Genomic DNA, 22,900 nt, shown 5'->3' on the forward strand with positions numbered 1-22,900 from the left:
CCGTCCTTAACCATTGACTTCTCCCATCTGATGGGGGTTTCAGTATCTGCAAAACAGCTCAAAGATATTGTTGTGTATATTGCTTGATGGGGAGCCAGGACCTTGCCCGAAGTCTGCAGTATTGTTTCTCTCTCTCTCTCTCTTTTATTGTTTCTCTTGACTGTTTGTTTCTCCTTTGTCTTGCATCCCCTCCCTTCCCTAATTAGCAGCTGCTTGAATATGCCAGATAGAGTTTAGGGAAGGTCATAGAGGCTGAATGAAGCCTATTTCCTGTAATCAAAGAGATGGGGCACATAGAAAGGCTTTTGTGCCCAGGAACCCCACAGCATCCTGCTCAGTATCACACCCGATCTAACATAGAAAGGAGCTCTGAAGAGCTGTACAAAATGAAAGACTTTTATAGACAGAAGGGAGCGAGAACAAGGAAGTTGGTTATTGCAAGGTTACTTTTCTTTAGGGGATGGCAGGGGGTCTATCAGGCAGGTCACCTAACTAGTGCTGATCAGACGAAGCCTGATTGACTGGAGAGCCAAAACTATAATTAAGTCTTGGTTTGGTGAGTGGGGCTTAGCATAAGCGACTCCATTTGGGGCCTGTTGTCTTTTTTGTTTTTTAATAACTTCCCGAGGGATCTAATATATTTACAGTCCAGACCCTGGAAATGTCAAAGTTCAGAGGAAAGAGTGCTGCTGTGAAGCAAGATAGATGAGCTTGAATTCCAGCTCCACCCCTTAATGAATGCTTCTGATCACTTTTTACGAGTTACCTAAATTTCCAAGGATCAGCTCAGCCCGGAGAATGGGATTGAGAATATCCACCTATACGGTTGTTGGGAAGAATAAATGACACCTTGCGTGCCAGGTGCCTGGATACAACAGATGCTCAATTAACTAATCTCCAATAGTTAATTAACCAATCAGTCGCTGGTGTTATTGGCCACCCATGCCCCGAGTCTTGCCAAATCATGGGTTCATTCTGCCAGCGCCTCGTTGGCGGGAAGATTTCCAGGCTGCAAAGGGCGAACCCCTCACCTTCTCGGAGACAGGGTGAAATGAGACGGGGTCTCTTTAAGAGCCGGCAGGGCGGGGCGGGCGCGGGGCTGGAGGCGGTGCGCGGAGGCGGGCCCAGTCGCTGGGCCGCGCTCGCGCCGACGTGTGCCGGGAGGAAGGTTGGGCCCGCTGGATTCGCCCGCGGGGCGATGCTGCTGCGGCCGCTGCGGAGCTGTGCTTCGTGGGTGCTGCGCCGCGACAGGCCCGGGAGCCCCGCCTCCAGCCCGGGATTGCCAAAGGCGCAGCGTTGGGCCTGGCCTCGGGGTAACGCGTCTCTCAGTTCCCCTCGCTGGCGTCCCGGAGGCGGCCCTCAGCCCCGCTCCGCGCCCCCTCAGCTCGCGGAACCTGCCTGAACCCGAAACCCCTTTTCCGAGGCGCCAGGATTTCCTCGGTCGGCCTGGGGGGAGGGGCGGGGCTGGTGTCGCAGACGCCAGCCGGCAGGGAGCGGGTGGGGCCTTGGGGCTCCAGGGGGAGCCTCAAAAGAGCGGAAAGAACCCCCCTCCCCCAAGGTTCCTGGGCCCATTCTTTTGGCCTTGGGGGAGATGCCGGCGAGCGGTGGGTGGGTTAGGCTCGGTGCGCTCTTTGTCCCGCTGGGAGTGGAAACCCTCCCCTTCAGAAGTGAGAGCCCCTGTTGTGGCCAAGTTCTGGCGTTCTTTGGCCTCGGGGTGTTCAGTGGCACCTGAGAACCCCTGTGGGGTGGGTGGGCCGCGATGTCAGCCCCAGGCCTGCAGGAAAAGCCTGAGTCCTGTGCTGAAACCCACCCCTGGGTTTCAGTGGCCCACCCGCCAACCACTCTTACCCCGGAGCTACGAGTGGAGGTCACTGCGTTTTAACTAGCTGGGCACCCATCAGTGAGGATCATAAATATAAAATATGTGGAAAATGGAAAGCAGAATATACTAAGTGACCAAAGCTGAGCACAGTTGGGGCCCTGACGTGCCAACAGGACCCCGGCGGCAGTTTCAGTGTCACACAGGTAGATAGCAGCGGTGGGCCTGCCTCCGTCCACCTAGGGAGGGTCCCAGGTGTCACTGGAAAACATTTTTAGGCTAGGGAGCAAGCATAAAAATTACTGTTTTTGTCGTGGCTTAGAAAATTAGGACAAAGTGAGCTATTTTTTAAAAAATTTATTTGTTTATTTTTGGCTGTGTTGGGTCTTCGTTTCTTCTCTAGTTGTGGCAAGCGGGGGCCGCTCTTCATCGCGGTGCGCGGGCCTCTCACTGTCGCGGCCTCTCATTGCGGAGCCCAAGCTCCAGACGCGCAGGCTCAGTAGTTGTGGCTCACGGGCCTAGTTGCTCCGCGGCATGTAGGATCCTCCCAGACCACGGCCCGAACCCGTGTTCCCTGCATTGGCAGGCAGAGTCTCAACCACTGCGCCACCAGGGAAGCCCAAGAGTGAGCTATTTAAAACTAAGTTAAAAAATTGATTTCCTTTCTTTTCTAGATAAAGGTAGAGAAAATGAAAAAGAGAAAAAATCTGTGGTAAGTCTCCCTCTTATGTGCACTCTTTCCAGTGTAGGATTATATATGTGTAATAAACACACATGCATAATACACACGTGTTTGGAGGAAGGGAGTGAAGGAATATGTGCACATAGTTAAAAAAACGAATACAAGAGTATCTCCAGGGATAAGGAAGTCTGTCTCCACTCCTGGGCCCCAGACTCCCTCCGCAGAGACCACCTCTGTTACTAGTTTCTGGTATGTCCTTCCTGAGAATCTACACAGGTGGGAGAACACATGTATTCATAGCCTTTAGGTGGATTTGGACTATTAGCTTGATGAATGATTACAAAGGGATTTGAAAAGTGGAAGTTTAGTTTGATTGGGTTAGTGGGTGGCAGCCTGGCTGTGAGGGCAGGTCTGCTGACTGCTGCCCCCAGAATACCAATGCTGAGACCGGTGGGTGGGGGAGGGATAACAGAATTCATGGGGGTCCACAGACAAGGGTTCTACCAGTGCAGTGACTTGGAGGTGCTAGCTCTGGGGTGGGACTGTGGCTGGTGTGAGGTTGAAGGTCAAAGGAGGGTCAAACTGGACATGCCCATGGGATGTTTAAGACTTTAGCTGGCTGCGGTGGGGAGCAGTATTTCAGTCACCGTTGATCCAGAGGCTCAGTTCCTTAAGGGAACTGGAAGTTGGTAGATATGGCTGGAAAGGGACTTGCTTGGAGGGTGTGGGCAGGAGTAGTACCTTGGCTGGGATATGCAGAAGGCGGAAGGTGTGGGGAGGCCCCCTGGGGTATTTGGGCTGGTGGAGAGGGCCTGGGAAGGAGTGAAGTCACACGGAGAGGACTGGTGATGAAAATGCTTGAGATTTATGGAAGTTTGTTGCAACTAGAGGTGGGGTGGGGTATGGCATAGGCATCATAGCAGGGGGAAGGGGTTGGTAAGTTGAGCTGGATGGGAATGGATGCAGTATTATACTGTTAATTATTGAGCTAGCATTGTTGTGAGCCGGACCTGTCCTAGGTGCTATCTGGGTGTGGTCTGTTATCCCCCAGACACACAGTAAGTGGTCCATGGGAAGTGGTGTGGAGCCTGCGTTCAGGCCCAGGGCTGCTCTTAGTCATTCAAATCCTCTGAGTTCCTGTGTGGACCCGGAGACCTGGGAATCCAACAGCCCCTGTTAGTGAGCCTGTGGTTGGATGGGCGGGATGGCGGTGAATAGGACAATGGTGGATCTGGAACAGTAGGGAGTAGGGGCAGGGCTTCTAGAGGATGATGACTGAGGGGAGACTTGAGGCCTCTTGGGAGAAGGAGGAGAGGGCGGGGCAGGAGTGTTGGAGCAGAGGGAACTGCAGGGGTAAGTCACAGAGGGATGAGAGACTGAGGCTTGTGGCCAGTCCCAGAGAGGTGGCTGGGGAGGGCTTGGGGGCTGGGAAGCAGGACCGGAGACAGATCCCAGTGCCCGGAGCCCCTGAAAGACTTTACCAGCTGTGATCTGGTTTGCGTCTCAGGAAGAGGTGGTGGACCATGGATAGGGGATGAGGGACCTGGCTGGGCTGGACTGGAGGGGGAGAGGCCAGCAGTGAGGCTGCTCCCACAAGGAGGGTTAGAGACCTTAACTAGGGGCCAAGGAGACAGGCCAGGTTCTGCAGGTGAGTAGGAAGTGGGGCCCAGAGGTTTTGCTGAGTTGCTGGGTGAGGAGAGAAGATGTCCAGGGCCTTGAGGGTGTCTGGGTGGATGGTGCAGCCTTTCCTGAGGACAGGAACGGGAAGAGAAGCCATATGTGGGTGTTGGGGGGTGGTAAATTGAGGTGCCCATGGGACATCCCATGGGATTGGACAGGACAGGGAATATCTGGGCTGAGCTGCAGCTGTGAAGTGAGTCACCGCCACAGAATTACAAAATAAATTCCAAAGTCGGGTTAAAAAGTAATGACTAATGTTTTCAGGTGAGCAAAGTCTGAACAGACATTTCCTGAGTGAATTTATTAATGGCTAATAAACAGAAGAAAGTGCTCAACCTCCCTAACAGAGAAAGAATGCTTTGGGAGATGGAAGGATGAAAGCTGTGGATCAGACCTCAGACCTGGGTTCCAGTCCCAGCTCTGCTCTTTAGTGGAGGTGGATAAGTCCTTAACCTCTTAGAGCCTCAGTTTCCCCATCTGTGCAAATATTCGTAGCTGTGATTGTTGTGAGGATCAATGTGACAATGTTTGCAAAGTACAGAATCCACAGGGGCTAATTTTATAGACATTATTAACAATGAAATTAATGAAGATTTAGGATGGGATATGCCCAGTATTGGCACAGTATGGTAATAGGCTCACTCTCATCCTTCTAAAAGGGGTGTGAATTGGGTCAGCATTTTAGAGGGTAATTTGGCATCATGCATCAACAGCTGTAAAAACTCACTTATCCTTTGATGCAGTGATTATATTTCTAGAAGTCTGTTGAAGGGGATAATCAGAGCCAATGACAAGGATTTATGTACAGGAATGTACACAACACAGCTTATCATATCAAAAAAATGGGTGTCACAACACAGTTTTATAATAAAATAAAAGTAACTGGACAGAATGTAACATCCAACAGTAGGGATTTCAATAATTCATGGTATATCTTATATGATGGAATATCATTCAGCCATTCAAAATCATGTTTTTGAAAAATAATGACATAGGAAGGTACTCAGTATGTAAGAGATGAAAAAGAAAAGAATAAAAAAATATAAAGTATGATCCAAATGAAATTATAACTGTTCATAGGGGAAAGGAAAGAAATTGTCAGTCTGGTTAAGGGAAAGTTGGGAGGTCATAAGAGTGGGTGTGTATGAGGGAGAGGGAGAGAGAATTTGGGGGGTGAGGGTGGGAAGTCAGATTCTTTTAGTTCTTTGAATGTTAGATAAAATTAAACTGGGTTCCTTTTTTTAAAAAATGGCTTTATTGAGTTATGATTTACATACCCCCAAATTCACTTAATTTTAAGTTTACAATTTAATGATTTTTTTAGTAAATTTATGGAGTTGTGCAACATCACAGTCTAATTTTAGAACATTTCCGTCATTCAGAAAAGAAACCTCGTGCCCATTTGCAGTCACTCCCCCAGATCCAGGCAATCACTACTATGCTTCCTGTCTCTATGGATTTGCCTTTTCTGGATATTTCCTATAAAATGGAATCATATAGCATTTGGTCTTTGTGTCTAGCTTTTTTCACTTTGTGAAATGTTTTTGAGGTGCGCCCACGTTGTAGCATGTATCAGCACTTCATTTCTTTTTATTGCCAAATAGCGATACTATAGTGTTCCGTTTTGTGCACGTACCCCACTTTTTTGGCCATTGGGCAAGTTTCCTTTTTATGGCAGATTTCTCAGGGTCTTTAATAGGACAATATATATTTTGATTCTTCCAGTGGGGGCTTTGGGGCTCTAACCTATTTGCCTCTGGAAAGTTTGGTTCTGATTAAACATTTAAATGATGGTTATCTCTGGAATTATGAGTGATTTTTATTATCTTCCTTTAGTTCTCTGTATTTCTTACTGTAAGAATGCTTAAAGTCTATTTTCAGGAAAGATGAAATGTTATTATTTAAAAATAAGGATAGATGGTGCATCACAGCATCAGTTATAATCATGGGACGTTGGAATCAAGGCCTAATAGCAGAGTGGTGGGCCTGGCTGGCCGTGTGCTCCCATGGCATGGTGAGCATCTTTTCTTGTAATTGCCTCTTACTTTCCTCCCCATCTTCACGCTCATGAACTCGGTGGGTGCTGGGACTGGCTCCTGAATCCACATTGCCTGGCACATGCAAGGCCTTCAATGAGCAGTTGAAAGACTCTCAAAGATGAGAAATGTGTAGAGAAAACTACTTGCCTGAAATATACCAAAATGTAGTGATGTTTATCTCCCAGTGGTGGGAATATGGGCAGTATTTTCTGCTTTATGATTTTCTCAATCTTTTTCATTGGGCGTGCACTCCTGTTATAATATTTTCAGACATCACTTTTAAAAAAAGTTAAAGACTTCCTTTGCTTGACTCCTCTTTCTTCCCTCCATGACAGGGGAACTTGGTGAGATTCTCCATGCCTTGCCTGGTCTAACGAGAAAACCAGTTGGTAATCCAAGGCCCTAGATTTACCAACTTTCAGGATTTCGTGGTGGGAATAGGAACATGTATTTTTGGAAGAATGTCTCATCTGAACAACACGTTCCTTGCAATGAACAGGAAAGAAACAGTCTGTGCAGAATGATGTCTAGGTTGAGCTCTTTTTAAATATCTAGGAAAAGTTGTTTCCTTTAAAGAACAACGATAAAAATAAAAGCCACTGGTGCCCTGACGGGCTCTCCCTTTTTGCACATTCACTGTGTTTTCTTGTGCTGAAGGAGTAAGCTGACAGGGAGCCCGGATTGGAGGGCCAGGCTTCTGTTGGAACTGCGATTGTCTGTTTAGCTCTCCTAGGTAGCCGTTAGGATCAAGGCAGGAGGAAATCTTCGCAGCCAACTGAGAAAGAGTCCAGTTGCTGGCGAGAGTTTGTAGAGGTGGGGCAAGGTGAGACAGCCCACTGTGCCCCTGTGTTTTATGCAGGGTGTGACTGAGGCTCCACTGGGGTCATGAGAAGGGAGTTGCCAGGCCTAGGTGTGAATTCCAGCTCTTTCCCCCGCCAACCCTGGCACCTGGGGCAAGTCACTTAAGTGGCCCATGTTTCTCTGTGGGTGCTTCCAACCTGGGTGTAAAGGTCACTGTGCAGCAGGACAGGTCCCCCCTGGCTGTGTGTACCCCAGGGGACATGTAATATGTGTTGTCAAGGGCAAGTTTGTCTTCTCACATATGTGGAACTGCCCATTTCCTCTCGTGGTCTGATGGAACCAAAGCCATTTGGCCCATGTCACCAGCAGTCCTGGCTGAGCAGCATCTTGTCAGAATTGCTGGGCAGCAGGTTCAAGGGTCCCAACCCAGAGTCTGATTCAGAGGGTCTGGGTGCTCCGCCGGTGCTTCTGGAGCAGGGTGTCTGCGGACCACTCATTGAGAAACCCTGCCATGGGTCCGTGGTACTCAGCTTCCTCCATGTTGAAATCACCTGGAGAGCTTTCCAAGGTACTGAGGCCTGAGTCCCACCCTGAGATCATGCCAGAATTGGCCTGGGTTGTGGCTTCCTTTTGTGGATTCTTAAAAGTTCCCAGGTGATGCTAGCACATACGTAAGACTGAGAGCCACAGCTTCAGTAGCTTTCTTTCCCTGCAGTGGGGTCTGTGTAGGAGGCTCCTTGTCTTTCTTATGGGTAGACTCCTCCCACCAGTGCCCAGACAGCCCCTTCGCCCCAGTACACTTGGTGTGAGCAGAGTGAGCGTTCAAGCTCTGCTCCTTGCCTTGTGCCCTTCTAGAGCCTCATTTTTCTCTTCTGTGAAAATGTTAGAACCCGCTTCTCAGGTTCTGGCAAGGTTAAGTGCAGGATTGCTGTATGTTGCCCATCTTAGTCCTTTTCTCCTGTCCTCATACCTTCCAGTCCAGGCCAAGCATGTTTTTCTGCACAGAGCAGTGCAGATTCAAGGTAACGTACACATGCTTCCCATCCTTAAAGCCATTAGGTTCTGGTGAAGGAGGCAGGACATTTAGGCCTAAAATCTAACAGTCTGAGGAGTTGAGCTAGGGAAGGGCAGAGCTAGCGCGGCCGAGGGCAAGCTGTGTGGGGTCTAGGGGTTGACCTAAAGGAGTGTCTGTCCCGGAGGGCAGTGGCCTGGTGGCCAGCAGCGGTGGGCCTGGAGCCTGCCACTGAGGGGAAGGATCTGGTGGTTGCTATTACTAACAACAGGACCCTGGGGGTTTCCTCCAGAGGGATTTTCGTGTACACACTGAAGTCTTGGGCTGAACCAATTATGCTGTTCACCTGACCCCTTCCCTAGAAATTCTTCCTGGTATTCCCCCAGACACTCGATTTCTGGTCCTAACATGCGTTTGTCTTTTGCTAGATATGTGTCGAGGGTAATATTGCAAGCGGGAAGACGACATGCCTGGAGTTCTTCTCCAACACAACTGACATCGAGGTATGGCTTCCACACCAGGTTTGAAGGAACCTGCAAAAGCTTGGTGCGTTTATAAAGGGTGCAAACTGGACCTGCCCTATAGAAATGCTGCTGGGGGAGTGCGTCCTGTGTGAGAGGAGGGAGAGGCCCCTTGGAAGCTTGTGCCTGGTTTCCCCCCAGATTTTGCTCCACACACCCTTTTCCTTGGCTGATTCTGCTTTGTAACCTCTCACTGTAATAAACCTTAGCTATGAGTATGACTATATGCTGAGTCCTGTGAGTCCTCCAACCCGGGGAGGCGGGCGTCTGGGGGACTCCCGACACACCTGTCCTGAGCTGTGTAACTCTCCCTGACACTTCAGAAGCGCATGTATTCTCACTGAACACCTTGGAGCCAATGTACAACAACAATACCATCAGCAAGGAGAGGGAACAGCTAATGAGGGTAATACTCTATGCCAGGCACTGTGTTGAGACGTCGTTATATTATCTAATTGATTTCATTCTTACAGGAGTAGTCGCTATGAGACAGGTCCTGTTATTACTTCAGTTGCAGAGGAGGAAACTGAGGCTCAGTGAGGTGACATGGCTTGGCCGGGGTCGCACGGCTGGTGCATGTGGTGCCATGTCCCAGCCCAGGCTGTCTGCTCCAGGGGCCATGCCCTTGTTTGGCTCTATAGTATGCAGAGCTTTTTTGGCTTTAGGAAAACCACCCAGCCTTCAGATCTCAGCTCTGCTCTCTGACCTCCCCTGCTAGGTTACCCTCCATGGTGTAGGTTCTTCTGGCTCCTCTGTATCCTTATTTTGTACTACTTCTTGGGGTTTGAAAATATGTGTTGCTTTCTGTGATGACCTGATTAATGTCTGCTTCCCCAGTAAGTTTAAAGTTGAAAGCATGAAGGCAGGGCTGGGGTGGTTTTTCTCTTGCTGAATCCTTGGTACCTAGCGTGGTACCTGGCACAGTGGGTGCTCAGTATTTGTCGAGTGACAGTGCCGCAGATGGGGCACAGGTCAAGGCTGCCTGTGTCCCAGCCTCTGGTGGGCCTGAGTGGTACAGCATATGCTACTCAGCGGATAGGACCAGAGTGCTGAAGACGCAGAAGAAGGAGAGGGAGGTTGGGAGGAGCAGGGAATGATTCACAGAGGAAGGGATATTTGAACTGGATTCTGAAGGATGTATAGGAGTTTTGCATGTAATGAAAGTTGAGGTGAAATGAGGTGAGGTGGGCATACTGGGCAGAACAACAGCATGAGCAAAGGCACAGAGGGGTAAAAGGTGGGGGGAGGTTACTCTTCAGGGGGCCCATGCCTTGCTTTCCTTTGGTCTCTTGTGACCTGTGGCACCTACTCCCATGGACTTGAAGGTCCCCGGATATTCTCCAAAGCTTGGCCCCAAGAGCACCATTTACTTATTTATTTATTTTGGCTGTGCCGGGTCTTAGTTGCGGCAGGCGGACTTCTTAGTTGCGGCATGCATGCGGGATCTAGTTCCCCGACCAGGGATCGATCCCGGACTCCCTGCATTGCGAGCGCAGGGTCTTACCCACTGGACCACCAGGGAAGTCCCAAGGGCACCATTTAAATCCTTTCCAGCACACACCTGCACAGCTTAGGGGGGCTACTAAAGAAACAGGACTCTTTGCCGGCAGTGTGCCCAACACAGAGCTCAGAGGGAGGAAGGGGAGGCGGAGCACACTGCCAAGGTCACTGGAGGCCCCCAGGCCGGAAGCTGGGTGCAAGCTGCAGCCTGAAGTGCAAGAAGCAGCCTCCCTCTTGGCTTCTCTCACCTCCCTGCCTTCCTGATGTGGTGGGCAGTAAGGGGCAGGGTGGAACACATGGAGGGGGGATTGGGAGAACCCACTTGCCCCCGGGGAGCTCCCGTGGCAGCAGGAGAAGTGGCGTGTGCATATGCTCGTATACAGGGGTGGACAGAGTGGTTCTCAAGTCATTTCTTGAAGCTGCGCCTGGAGCCACGTCTGCATGGAGCTGTGGCCTCGCAGGGAGGGTTGCTCCACTATTTTGGCCCACCCTGGGCGCCCAAATCTTGACTCTCTCCCCATCCCACCCCTAACACGAGCCTTCACAGAGCTCAGAACTGAGGAGCAGCAACTTTCTGATGGTTTCTTTCCTGACAGGTGTTAACGGAGCCCGTGCCCAAGTGGAGAAATGTCCGAGGCCATAATCCTCTGGTGAGTGTGTTCTATGTGTGAACCGCCAGCTGCCCCTTAAGTGCACAGGCACAGCGCTGCTGGTGCCTGAGCCTGCACCCTGTCCAGGCGTGTCCTTGCTCTTCGCTGGGTGGTGGGGGAGAGGGAGGGGACAAAGGGAAAATGGCAGCATGTCGATGGTCTGAGGCCAGGGTTCTTTGAGGCCTGGCTGGGCATGTAAGGAGCCCAGGGACCTCCTGTCAGCTATCCCAAACTATCCCAAGTGGTCGGCCCCAGCTACCGGGGGGTCCTTCTCCTGCTGCTCATTCTTACCCCACCCTCTCCTAGAAGAAACCCAGGTCTCCTCAGGCCTAGCCCTCCAGGACCTGTCCCTAAGTAACTAACTTCCTTGGTAAACCTCTGATTGGGGTTTGCACTTGCCAATGCCCAGGGGCGGCCTCAGGCTCACCCTGAAGCTACCAGTCCGCTTTCCCAAGGGTGGACCTAGCAAGTAGGGGCTGTAATGTGCCTGTGCCCCTCCCACCTCGTTCCCCGTTCAGAAGGCTCAGCTCTGGCTGCTTGAAAGAGGTGGGTGGAGTCTGGGTCCTGTAAGAGTGAGCTCAAGAAAGGGATGTTGGTTCTGGGCTCCTGTCCCATGATGGAGGAACGATTAGTTTCGTTTTTCAGGTAAGGAAACCGTGGCTGAAATAGGTTGCCCAAGGTCACACAGCTGGTAAATGACAGATCTAGGTTTGAACCTTGGACTAGGGGGAGGCTGTGCTGTCCCCTCATTTCTAGCAACACAACTGGCATCTCCTTGTGTGGTTCTTTAGACTCTGAGTTCCGCTCAGGGCAGGAACTGTGTCTAATTTGGCTCACCGTTTTTTTGCTAGAACATAGCACAGTGCTGAGCACTTAGTAGCTGCTTGTTCACTGATTGATTCAGCCAGTATTCGTTGCATGCCTGCCATGTGCCAGACACTATTCTAGATGCTGGGGCGGTGAACGCCTTGAAGCTTCTGCTCTGCTGGCCCTAATATCCCAGTGTGGGGAGGCAGAAGGCAATTAAAAAGTGTGTGATACGGCGGGTGGTGACAGGAGCCAAGAAGGCATCTAAAGCAGGTAAAAGGATATTATTTAAATAAGACAAAACCTCTCAGAGGTTTTGAATAAAGAATCCCAGAGACGGGAAAAGAGTTTCACCTCTCAGCAAGGGGGAGAAGACGGAATGCCAGTCGTGGGCATACAAAGAAGCTCAGAAACATTCCTGTCTTCTAGGAAACCGGGAGGAACCAGGGCTGGATCGTTATGTAAGACAACTAGAGTTGCAGACGTTAGGGGTTAGAGGTGACATTCACAGGACCCAGTCCCAGTCTCAGAAGTCTGAGCATCCGTGGCACAAAGAGCATTGCCAATGGCAGGTTGGTTTTTTTTTGTTTTTTTTTTTGTGGTTCGCGGGCCTCTCACTGTTGTGGTCTCTCCCATTGTGGAGCACAGGCTCCGGATGCACAGGCTCAGCGGCCATGGCTCACATGCCCAGCCGCTCCGCGGCATGTGGGATCTTCCTGGACCGGGGCACGAACCCGTGTCCCCTGCATCGGCAGGCAGACTCTCAACCACTGTGCCACCAGGGAAGCCCCAATGACAGTTTTATAATAAAAAAAACAACAGAATTAGATATTTTTACACAAGTTTCCACTCTAGACAGAGGAGCAAGATTGATAGTTTTGTGAAAAGTCTCAGTTCATCACTTGATCTGAATCGGTTTTCTGATGCAGAAAGGTCTTTTTTCCTGCAGCTGTCAGGCAAGAGGGAGTGTTTCTCCTAACTTTTCTGAGATTCTTTCACCTGCAGTTAGGAGTTTGCAGTTTTCAATGCAGAGCCCCGGAGTTTCATTAGTTAGCACCAAGAGAAAAAGAAGCAAAAATGTGGAAAAGAGCAGAATAGGATTATTAGCAAGTGGAACATGGAGCAGGAAGTATTTTGTATCTACAGGCAGTAGAGAGCGATTGAGGGGGTGGATTCTGTTTTAGAGAGGATGGTTGGGAAGGCATCTCTGACAAAGTGACATTTGAGCAGAAACCTAAACAAAGCGTGGGAGGGAGCAGTGCAGGTATCTGGGGGAGAGTGTTCAGACAGAAGGCACAGCAAAGGCCCTGCGTTGAAATCGCACTTGGGTGTTTGGGTAACACTAAGGAAGCTCACGTGGTTGGAAGCTCACAGAGCCAAAGGAAGAATGGTTAGAGACAAGAGAAGATGGAAGTGATTGTCTGGGGCCCTGTGGGCCTTGGTAAGGGCTTTCGATTTCATTGTGAATGCGGTGGGAAGCCAGGGAGGGTCCTGAACAGGGGAGTGATGATAACTGGCTCCTGTAGTATAACAGGCTCACTGGCTGCCGGATAGAGAGCAGGCTGCAGGGGCTCAGTGAACATGACTGAATGCCTGAATGAATGCTCCCTGGGACTTTATATAGGATTCTATTATAGCTGCTCCCAGGCTGTCCTGTAACTGCTCCATTGTCTGTCTCTGTCCACTCTGTGACCGGGCTGGGAGTCCTACAGATAGAGCACTGCATTCTCCCCTCTTTAGGGTCTGATGTACCGGGACGCCTGTCGATGGGGCCTCACGCTGCAGACATACGTGCAGCTCACCATGCTGGACCAGCACACTCGTCCTCAGGTACATTTCAGATGCTTGGTTTCAACCTTCTTTTTTTTTTTTTTTTTTTTTGTGGTACGCGGGCCTCTCACTGTTGTGGCCTCTTCCGTTGCGGAGCACAGGCTCTGGACGCGCAGGCTCAGCGGCCATGGCTCACGGGCCCAGCCGCTCCGCGGCATGTGGGATCTTCCCGCTCTGGGGCACAAACCCGTGTCCCTGCATCGGCAGGCGGACTCTCAACCACTGCACCACCAGGGAAGCCCATGGTTTCAACCTTCTTAAACACAGTTTTCTTCACATGAGTGGCATGTGGTTGCCAGGAAGGGAAACCTCACAAGGAAGCCCTGCTGGGCCTTCAGAGCTGCTCAACCTCCTCTGTCTCTGGGGCCAAGGTCTCTGTTCCTACAGCTCCCTGAGGACCAGCCTCCAGTGCCCCCACCCACCAACCTCAGCTAGCCAAGAACTTGCTTTGATGCCATGTAAGCCCGAGTCTTCATGACCCGACCGCTCCTGGGCTCAACTCCCTTTAACTCAGCTCTTCTCAAAGTGTGGTCCCTGGACTAGGAGCAGCGGCAGCGCCTGGAAACTTGTTAGAAATGCACATTTTCTGGCCCCATCCTGGACCTGCTGAATCAGAAATTCTGAGGTGAGGCCCAGCAATCTGGGTTTTATCAAGCTCTCCAGGTGATTTTAACACATCCCTTATTTATTTGCAAATTCGTTTGCATGAGAACTGCTGATCTAACCTTCACAAGGCTTGTTCACATTCTAAGTTCAGGTTCTTGAGAGAAAGAATCTGATTGGCTCAGCTTGGGTCAGGTGTCCAGCCCTGGTCCAGTCAGGTATTGAGGCAGGTCGCAAACACGTCCACTTAGGCCCCTTCCATCAGCAGGGTGTGAATAGGGGCAGAGTCTCTTAGAAGAAAGGCTGACTGAGAGATCCGATTGGCACCTGTGGTTCAGAATGGCAAGTACCACCTAAGAGACTGGCTTTGGAGGCTCTCCTTGAAGGAGACGGGAGATCCATCAGCCAGTTTCTCTGACACAGCCATTCAGTGGTTTGATGCAAGGCTGGGCATTTGCAACCATAGCTATCATTCTTCTACAAATCTGTGTCTTTTAATAATAGAAAAAGATATGAGCAGAACCATATGAATTTCTGTTTTCCCAAAAATCTGTCTAAAAGATAGATGTCAGAGTATGGTCTGAGGTTGGCATGCTCCCTACTTTTCCTGAGTGGGCACTCGATTGCAAATGTAAATTGTATCTAGTATATCTGAATATAATGGGCTGTATGTATGTTCTTCTGTTTAAGGAAATATATCAGGAAGGAGGCAGAGAAAGAGAGATGGACGGGCTAGGAAAGAGGAGGAGAAGGAGAGAGGGATAAATGGGGACCTAGCAAAAGATGGGCAGCAGAGAGTCATAAGTAAGGAGAGGACTGAAAAATAGAAAAGAAGGCAGAGGGACAGATAGACAAATAGGAGAGTCAGGAAATTCCTGGGTTATGGCTTTACATCAGCCTCTGATTTGCTGGTCCAGGTCCCATTGGGTGCTGTGGGCCAGGCGGAGTGAGAGCAGTGTTTGCCCACTTGGTGTCAAGAGTAAGAGCACCTCCGGCTTCCCAATGGGACACTGTGGACAAAGGGAAAAGGCCTTCTGTGGAGGGTGTGTGCATGCTGGCAGAGAGGGGCCACGTCAGTGCCGTCCTCCCTCTTCCTGGGCACAGTCCTTTCCAGCTTTGAAGGGCTGCAGTGATCCCCAGCCAGCCCTGTGAGGAGGCGGTGAAGTTGGCAGGCATGCTGGTGGGGTTCCCTAAAGCCACAGCCCAGCCCTCTCGGAGCTCTGCCTCTGCTTAAGCAAATGCATCCTATTTAGGTCCATGATAATCACCGCACTTCGTGCTTGCCACCACTTGCCCGGAGGGCACTTGGCAGTTTTTCTAGCACTTCCCCAAACCCACAGTCCAGTGGAGCCTCACCCCTCCTGTGAAGGAGGCTGCTGCTGACAGGCCCTCCACCCGGCCTTGCTGCACTGACCACTGAGCTTCAGGGTATGGTATGGGGAGGGTCCAGGGCCCAGGGAGCCTAACGTGGGACACACGGTTCTCTGGTGTCCACCTCCCTCTCCAGAGGCTTCTCAGTTCTCGTATTCAGAATAGACCATAGGCAGGGGGAGCAACAGGCATTCTTCAAGGCTTCCTGACCCCTTCCTCTTTGCCTGAGTTAGTGAATCACTTTTTGTTTTCTTGTAGACATTGCCTGTACGGTTGATGGAGCGGTCGATTCACAGCGCAAGATACGTTTTTGTAGAAAACTTGTATAGAAGGTACCGTAGTTTGCACAATCGATAATTTTTTAAACTATTAAATTTTTAGAAATGAAATTGGAACTTCTTTATCTAATTGACACATACTGAGTACCTACTGTGTAACAACCAACCACGAAACCTCAGTGACATACAGCTCTCTGCACTGATGGCTTGGCCGTCCAGGGCGGTCGACCCAACGGCTCTGCTGACCTTGGCTGGCTCAATGATATGTCCAGGGGTTGGTTGGTCTAGGGTGGCCCGGTGAGGGTGACTGGGGTGACTCATCTCTCATCTGCTTGCTGATCCTCCTCCTGGGACGGGCAAGCTGGCTTGGACATTCACGTCTCGTGGTGATGGCAGATCAAAAGCACCGTAGTTCTTTCTCAGGTCTCTGCTTCATGTTTGCTAACATCCATTGGCCAAAGCAGGTCACACCAGCCCACCCCAGTCTGAGAGGGGGCAGGGCCCTGTGGGTTACATGGAAAAGTGGGAGGAGACAGGGAGGGGTGAAGATTCAGATCGACTAGAGCAATCCGTCCAGCAGTGTGCATGATATTTGTTGTGGTTTCACTCACAGCTGTCTTCTGCCCTCATGGGAGCAGACTCTGTCACACAGACCTAGGTGGGGGGGCTTCTGGTGGCCCTCAGTGCTGTGGCCTCAGAGGTGTGGGGTCCTCCACTCCTGCGCTCAGTTGACTGCTGATGTTTGGGGGTCTTGGGGAATGGGCTGCAGCTTCTTCTCTGCCTCTCCCTTCTTGGTAGCTTTGAGCTTCACTCCCTCACAGAGCTGGTCCTGATATCTGCCTTCCACTCTCTACACCCTGGCTCCCCGTTCCCTCCCATCTGCAGCTGTGGTCCCAGCCTCCCTGTCTAGGTGGGTTGAGCCTCTCATTCTTTTTTTTTCTTTTCTTTTCTTTATTTTTGGCTGCGTTGGGTCTTCGCTGCTGTGCTCGGACTTTCTGTAGTTGTGGTGAGCGGGGGCTACTCTTGGTTGCGGTGTGCGGGCTTCTCATTGCGGTGGCTTCTCTTTGTTGTGGAGCACTGGTTCTGGGGTGCACGGGCTTTAGTAGTTGTGGCTCGTGGGCTCTAGAACTCAGTCTCAGTAGTTGTGGCGCACGGGCTTAGTTGCTCTGTGGCACATGGGATCTTCCTGGACCAGGGCTCAAACCCACGTCCCCTGTGTTGGCAGGTGGATCCTTTTTTTTTTTTTTTTTTGGTGGTACGCGGGCCTCTCACTGTTGTGGCCTCTCCCGTTGCGGAGCACAGGCTCCGGACGCGCAGGCTCAGTGGCCATGGCTCACGGGCCCAGCCGCTCCGCGGCATGTGGGATCTTCCCGGACCGGGGCACAAACCCATGTCCCCTGCATTGGCAGGCAGACTCTCAACCACTGTGCCACCAGGGAAGCCCCTCTTGTTATTCTTAATTACTTCTTTCTGTTGGTTTTCTTCGTGGTATTCAAGACAACTTCTAATTCTTTCTGTTGGTTTTCTATTCAAGACAACTTCTAATTAGGTTGAACCATATGAAATTGTTAACACTTGACCAATTTTGACCTACAAAAATGGCAGTTTTATGTGGTTTAACTTAGTATCTATTTACTTGTTTGTCTATTGCATGTCCCACCAACTGGACCATAAGCTCCTTGAAGGCAAGGGAGCATGTCTGGTTTGCTGGCCTAGCTGGTACCCAGCACAGAGCTGGCACCTGGGTGATACTTGTTAGCTATTGCTGGGTGTCAGGACCTGTGGCTGGTCTTTGGTCTCCAGCCCAACTTGTCCCCCAGCTGTTTCATACCCCTTCCTCTGAGGGTGCCACAAAAAGGCTTCTCCCTGGGTCCTGAGCTGCCAAGGGTCGTGACCTAGAGCCTGTGTGGTCCCAGGGTGAGAGCCTCTGCCCCCACCCACTCCAAGCATCCCCAGTGCTATGGGGTCGGGGTTGGCAGCCAGGGCGAGTCCTGACTGTAGCTTTGTCCTTTGACCTCAGAACTTCCTTGTGGGCTCTACCCTTCCAGCAGGCAGCATTCCTGATGCTGGAGCCCCATCCGCACCTGGCTGCCTGCGTGTCTAGTGGGGCTGGTGTGCCCACTGCTAGGTTTACACAGCCCTTCGCCCTCCCTTGCTCCTGCTCATTAGTGCCTCTGCCACAGGGAGGACGGTCAGAGGAGAGGAGAGAGGAGGACGAGGGAACCCCTCTGGTGTTCATTTACTGCGGACCCTGGCAGTGGGTGAGATTCCCTGTGACCCTCGCGTAGCTGGGCTGTCTCTGTTTTCTAATCGCAGTCAGCCTGGCTAGTTCTGTGTGGCAGCCAGTGGCTCTTTTTGAAGAGGGTGACCTGGAATGGAATGACTGGAAGTCAAGGGGAGAGAGTGGAGGGTGGACTTAAGTGCACTTCAGTTCCATCCTGGCTCTGGAGACATTGTGAGCACAACCAGGTTCCTGAACCTCTCTGAGCCCGTCTCCTCTCTGATTCTGTTGTCCATCTCTGGAAAGCCTTTGGAGTGGTTGCCTGGTTAAGGTTTGTGTCCCTTGCCCACCGTGGTCTTCACGAAATTTGCCAGTTGAACCCCCCTCCCCCCATAGGCTGCCTAACGTCTGGTGAGCTTGCCCAGGAGCTGTTTGTGTTGCTTGTTCCGGGTGCAGTTTTAAATTTTAGCTGATGTCCCGGGCTTTGGTTCCTCACACCCATGGTCCTTCATTTCAGCACTTCTGATGGGTGGTTCTCTGTTCCCTGACCTCTGTGGCTGTGGTCCAGGTCACTGGTCCATTTAATGGGGCCTTGCCCTGGGCTGTTTCGTGGGTAGGAAAAGGCTGTAGCTTTTCATTTTTTTGGGCTCTTTTCCTTCATATATACACCTCCCACTGGCCCTCCCAGAATGCCTGGCATCTGTGGGTAGGATTTCTGTGGGACAGTGAACCACAGAAGAAATTCACAGCATCCTTGTTTCTGTTCCCGGGACCTAATTGTTTTAAGTTCACACAGCCTCCAGAGGGCACGGATTTCCTTGAAGATGTTGTTGGAGCCTCGAGACTGATCTCTGGTATCACTTGTCGGAGCCCAAAGGCTGTGGGTTGGCCCGAGGGATCACCGTGGCACCCTGGGGGGCCAGGCCATCCGCCACTTTGGTTTCAGGGAGATGGGAGAAGGCAGTGCTCCTCAAACCCTTTCCCTGAAGTCTCCAAAGGCAGAGAAACGCTCACCCAGGCGGCCGCTTCCCTGCAGGTTTTCCCAGCCTGCGTACCCGAAGCAGCCGGCTAACTAACTGGAAATTTCTTTGAAGACTTCTCTTCGAAGTCTTTGCATTCTATCCCATAACATATCCTTGTGATTGTAACAACTGGTGTGTTCAGCACATGGCTGGGAGTCCCCCTCACTCAGCCACACTCACCAGAGAGCCTGAGTTTGGGCGGCAGAGATCCAAGGGCAGGGACACCAAGAGGCACCTTCCCAGTGCAGGCCATTCACTTGTGGGACTGGTCCAGCTTATCTGAGAGTAGGCATGGCTCATGTGGTTGAGGAGCAGGGCAGGGACCCGTGGGCAGGAGCTGCAGTTACGGTCCTTCCGTTTGAACCCTCCAGGCAGCACTGAGGGGGGCACTGTTGACCGTGATTGGCAGATCAGGAACCACGTGGGGTTCGAAGGCCTTGCTCCTTCCTGGTTGGGCAGGAAACTGACCGGGGGGCTGACCTGCACACTGCTCTGTGGGGCAGCGGTGAAGGAGGAAGTGGTGAGACATCGAGATTTCTCTCTGTAAGGCCAGAGGCTTCAGGCCCAGGGGAGCCCCCAGTGTGCTGGCTCCCGGGGACCAGGCCTCTGCCCCTTTCCACCCAGGCCCTACACTCAGCTTCTCCCACAGACTCCGTGCGTCTTGTTAATGCACCCATGCTGCTTCCCGGGTGGGGCCCGAGAGCCTGCATTTCTAGCAGACAGGCACCCTGGGTAGCTATCATCCTGCTGGTTGGCGTCACACTTGGAGGGGCAGCCTCCGAAGAAGGCAGCAGCCAGGTGGCCCGCAAGGGGCTGTCTGTGCCAATCATGGTCCTTTCCCCTGGGAGTTTTGCCCCGTGGCTTCCTTGGGGCCTCGCCTGGGCCTTAGGGGTCGTTGAAAGCGAGACCTGCGGGCTGTCTTTGTGGGGGCAGTGGGGCAGGTGGCCAGCCAGAGTGAAAGTTCTTCATGGAGCAGGCTTTCCTCAGCTCCCTGCACCACCCGCAGTTTCTTCATTTCACATCTGTGGCTCCAGATTTTGGTTGTGGGGGGTTTGTTGCATCACCTTTGTTTCCAGGGTCTCCGGGTGTATTCCTAGGTCAGGAGTGAGGCAGCTGCAGGCCACAGGTTTTCTTTTGGGAGGCGCAGTAAACAGCATTTCTAGCCAGAGCTAAAGAAGTGACAGGTGGGAGGAAGGGTAGGATGTGGGCTTTCTTCTTGGTCACTTTCGTTAGAAACCCAGCTTCTCCCCATGCAGTGGGCCTTCCACAGTGAAGTGGTGCTGCCAAAGTAGATGTTTCCATGCCCCCCAAATACGGATTACCATCATTTTGAGCCTAAACCAAATGACGCCTAGAACTGGGTTTGGCTGGATCCTTTGCTCATACCCAGAATAGGATGTTTTGGTTCCCACCTGTGGAAGTTCGGCTGGGTACTGGGAACCGCAAGACGGCTTGTGTGGGTGTCAGCTCTTGCCTGGGAGCTTGTGTGGAGACAGCCCTTAACACAAGGCAGGGGCTGCATGGCCGCTGCCCCTTCAGCCTGGGGGTTGGTCCTTTTCTCTTTCACAGAAGCCCCTGCAGCCTTGGCTTGGAATCTGGAGGGACTGGGATGGAAGGAAGGACGGTCGGCGTGGCTTTGCTGTCTGCAGTTGCAGGCTCGGGTGCACAGAAAAGCCCACGTTCTGCAATTCTGCATCCCCCAAAGCCAAATTTCTGGAAGGGCTTTCTTGCCTTTTGGGCCTCGGACGAGTGAGGAGCTCCTCCAGGGAGAGACCCGCCTCTTCCGCCCCCATCCTCACCCCAGCTAGTTTGGGGTGGGCAGAACATACATGCAATTATGCCACCAGGGGTTAATCGCCACCAAGGAAGATTCTGGTTCCACAGTCTCCTTAAAGACTTAAAGAACCTGAAGGACTTCTGAGGTGTGGGCACTGTGCTGGAATGAACAGCTGAAGGTGGCGACAAAGACTCAGGCAGCTAAAGCGGCCACGCAGGCCACTGTGTGGCCCGACCTTGTGGGCTAATTGAACACAAAGGTTTTACAGGATTGCCTGGTTGGTGTTTTCTAAGAATAGAAGGAAGGGAATTGCATGGGGCCCAGCTGGGGAAGTGACACACTGACTCACCTGGGGCAGCGGGTTGCGGACATCCATTAAGACCCTGCGTTTGGAACAGCAGGCGGGTTCTCCTGCTGTCCTGATGGGCCCTGGGGCTTGGACTCCTCCTCACTCATGGCCGGACTGGGGACTCACTGCCTGTGTCATGGGCCTGCGAGCGGTGGCTTTCCTCAGGCTGAGGCTAGAGAGACACTGGACGGGCCCAGGGGCAGCCGCCTCAGCTGACAGACGGGGCAGGTGGGGTTGGGGCACGTGGTGCAGCCAGGAGCATATGGGTTTGGGGGCCACCGAGAGCCAGGCTTCGGTCCCTGGCTCAGAGCTGGGCTGAGCTTCTCTGGGCCTCAGTTTTCCTCATCTATAAGTTGGGGCTAAAATTGACCTCACAGGGTCTTGTGAGAAACAAAAGAAAGTCATGTGTACAAGGAGGCTGGCATTTGAGTGTGTGATTTCAGTTTTAACCCATGCTCTCTGGGCCTCAGGGGGAAGGCAACAGCAAACCGAGCCAGACAAAACAGCAGGATTCGTGTGGACCCGTGACCTTAATTTTGCCCCCCTAGGATAAGGGGAAGGCACCGTGAAACCCCCTCAGTCCACCGTTGGTGGGTCTGCAGAGAGGTGCTGCCCTCTGTGTGTTTTGTGGAAATAAAAGCAGTGCCTTGGTGGTGGTGCTGGGCGCCCCATTCTCGAGGCAGACACAGGAGGAGCCGGGCAGATTCCTAGGAGGAAAACTGCAGATACAGATAAAACAGCGCCCGCTGCCTGACATGCCTCAGAATCATGGAAGGCAGCTTCCGTTTCCTCACTCCGCTCAGCCAGTGGCCAGTTGTCCTGGACCCCCCAGCACATGGCTCCTGGCAGTCTTGGAAGGGTTTTCTGGAGGTCTGCCTGCCGACCCTGCCCTCAGGAGGCTGCCCCGGAGCCGCCTAGAGGACCTCTAAGGAGAGCATCGGGAAGGGAGGACCTGCTTCCTCCCAGGTTTGCCTGGGCCAGGTGGGAATGGGAGGTTCCTGAGCCACCCAGGAGGTGTTCTGAGACCACCTGGGGCCGAGTTCCAGCAGAGCAGCGGCTCTCAGCCCCCAGCACTTTGTGTGGTGTCAGTTGGTTTGGTTTTAGTTAACACTGTGCTACCTGTGTTCTGAATTGTGACTCAGTTCGGTGGCCACAGCTAAGGGTATCCTCCCAGCTCTGGGATTTGACAGAACCTCCCTTGAGCCTTACCGTCACCGGTGAAGTCCTCAGGGGCAGTCTCACACCAACTGTCCAGCGTCCATGACGTGGGAGGCTGTTGGGCAACTTTCCCTCCACACGTGCTGCTCACCGGCCCACACCCTTGAGCTGCCAGTCTGTGCTGCGTGCCCAGGCTGCGTGTTTGGTGGAGCGAGTGGGGCTGATCAGCAGCTTCTTTTTGGCAAATCCTCATTCCCTCGGAGTCAGCTTTGCTCCAGAGAAGGAAAACACGTCAAGAAGAGTGGTTTGGTGTCTGAATGTCAAATACTCTCAGCTGCAGCTAACTGCAGCCCAGCTCAAAGTGGCCTGAACACTGAGGTTGTTCCGGGCTGTCTTAACAGCAGGCTTTGGGGTTGGTTTCATTCGGTGGCCCTAGTGCTGTTTCTCTGTTTTCCTGCTCTGTCTTGTGGGTGTCCTCAATATGATTCCCTCTTGATGACACAATGCCTGTGGCAGAACCGGGCTTCTCATTGCTGGCCAGAGGGTGGATGTCTTGCCAGTGGCTCTCTCTTCTAAGCATGAGGAAGCATGGTTTCCATAAACCCCAGCAAACCTCTCTCATGTCTCACTGGTCAGGTTGGGCCCTTCGGCCTGGGCTGATCAACTCACCCTGGCCAGCGGAGAGGACGTCCCTCAGACCAGTTGGTTTACTCTGAAGCTTGGGCTGGGGTCAGGTTTCCCTGAACACTCAGGCCTGTGGGATGGACCCTGAATAGATCA

The 22,900-nt window shown here is 52.2% G+C and overlaps 1 protein-coding gene across 3 annotated transcripts in view; it reads left to right on the top strand.

Moving 5' to 3' along the window:
- The first annotated feature begins 1,153 nt into the window (after positions 1-1,153).
- Positions 1,154-22,900, top strand: part of TK2 (thymidine kinase 2) — a 29,551-nt gene continuing 7,804 nt past the window's right edge. For 2 of the 3 annotated variants that reach the window (XR_014292195.1, XM_082606780.1), the window contains exons 1-6: positions 1,154-1,313; positions 2,494-2,531; positions 8,462-8,536; positions 10,651-10,704; positions 13,252-13,341; positions 15,574-15,647. Coding sequence is in view for 2 of the 3 variants with exons in the window: in XM_082606780.1 (XP_082462906.1) it covers positions 1,199-1,313; positions 2,494-2,531; positions 8,462-8,536; positions 10,651-10,704; positions 13,252-13,341; positions 15,574-15,647 (446 nt within the window). In the remaining variant the exon portion in view is untranslated. The remainder of the gene's footprint in view (positions 1,314-2,493; positions 2,532-8,461; positions 8,537-10,650; positions 10,705-13,251; positions 13,342-15,573; positions 15,648-22,900) is intronic. The other variant, XM_082606781.1, reaches the window with a different exon arrangement.

This window comes from Mesoplodon mirus, assembly GCF_964341445.2.
Source record: "Mesoplodon mirus genome assembly, chromosome: 19".
Taxonomy (NCBI): domain Eukaryota; kingdom Metazoa; phylum Chordata; class Mammalia; order Artiodactyla; family Ziphiidae; genus Mesoplodon; species Mesoplodon mirus.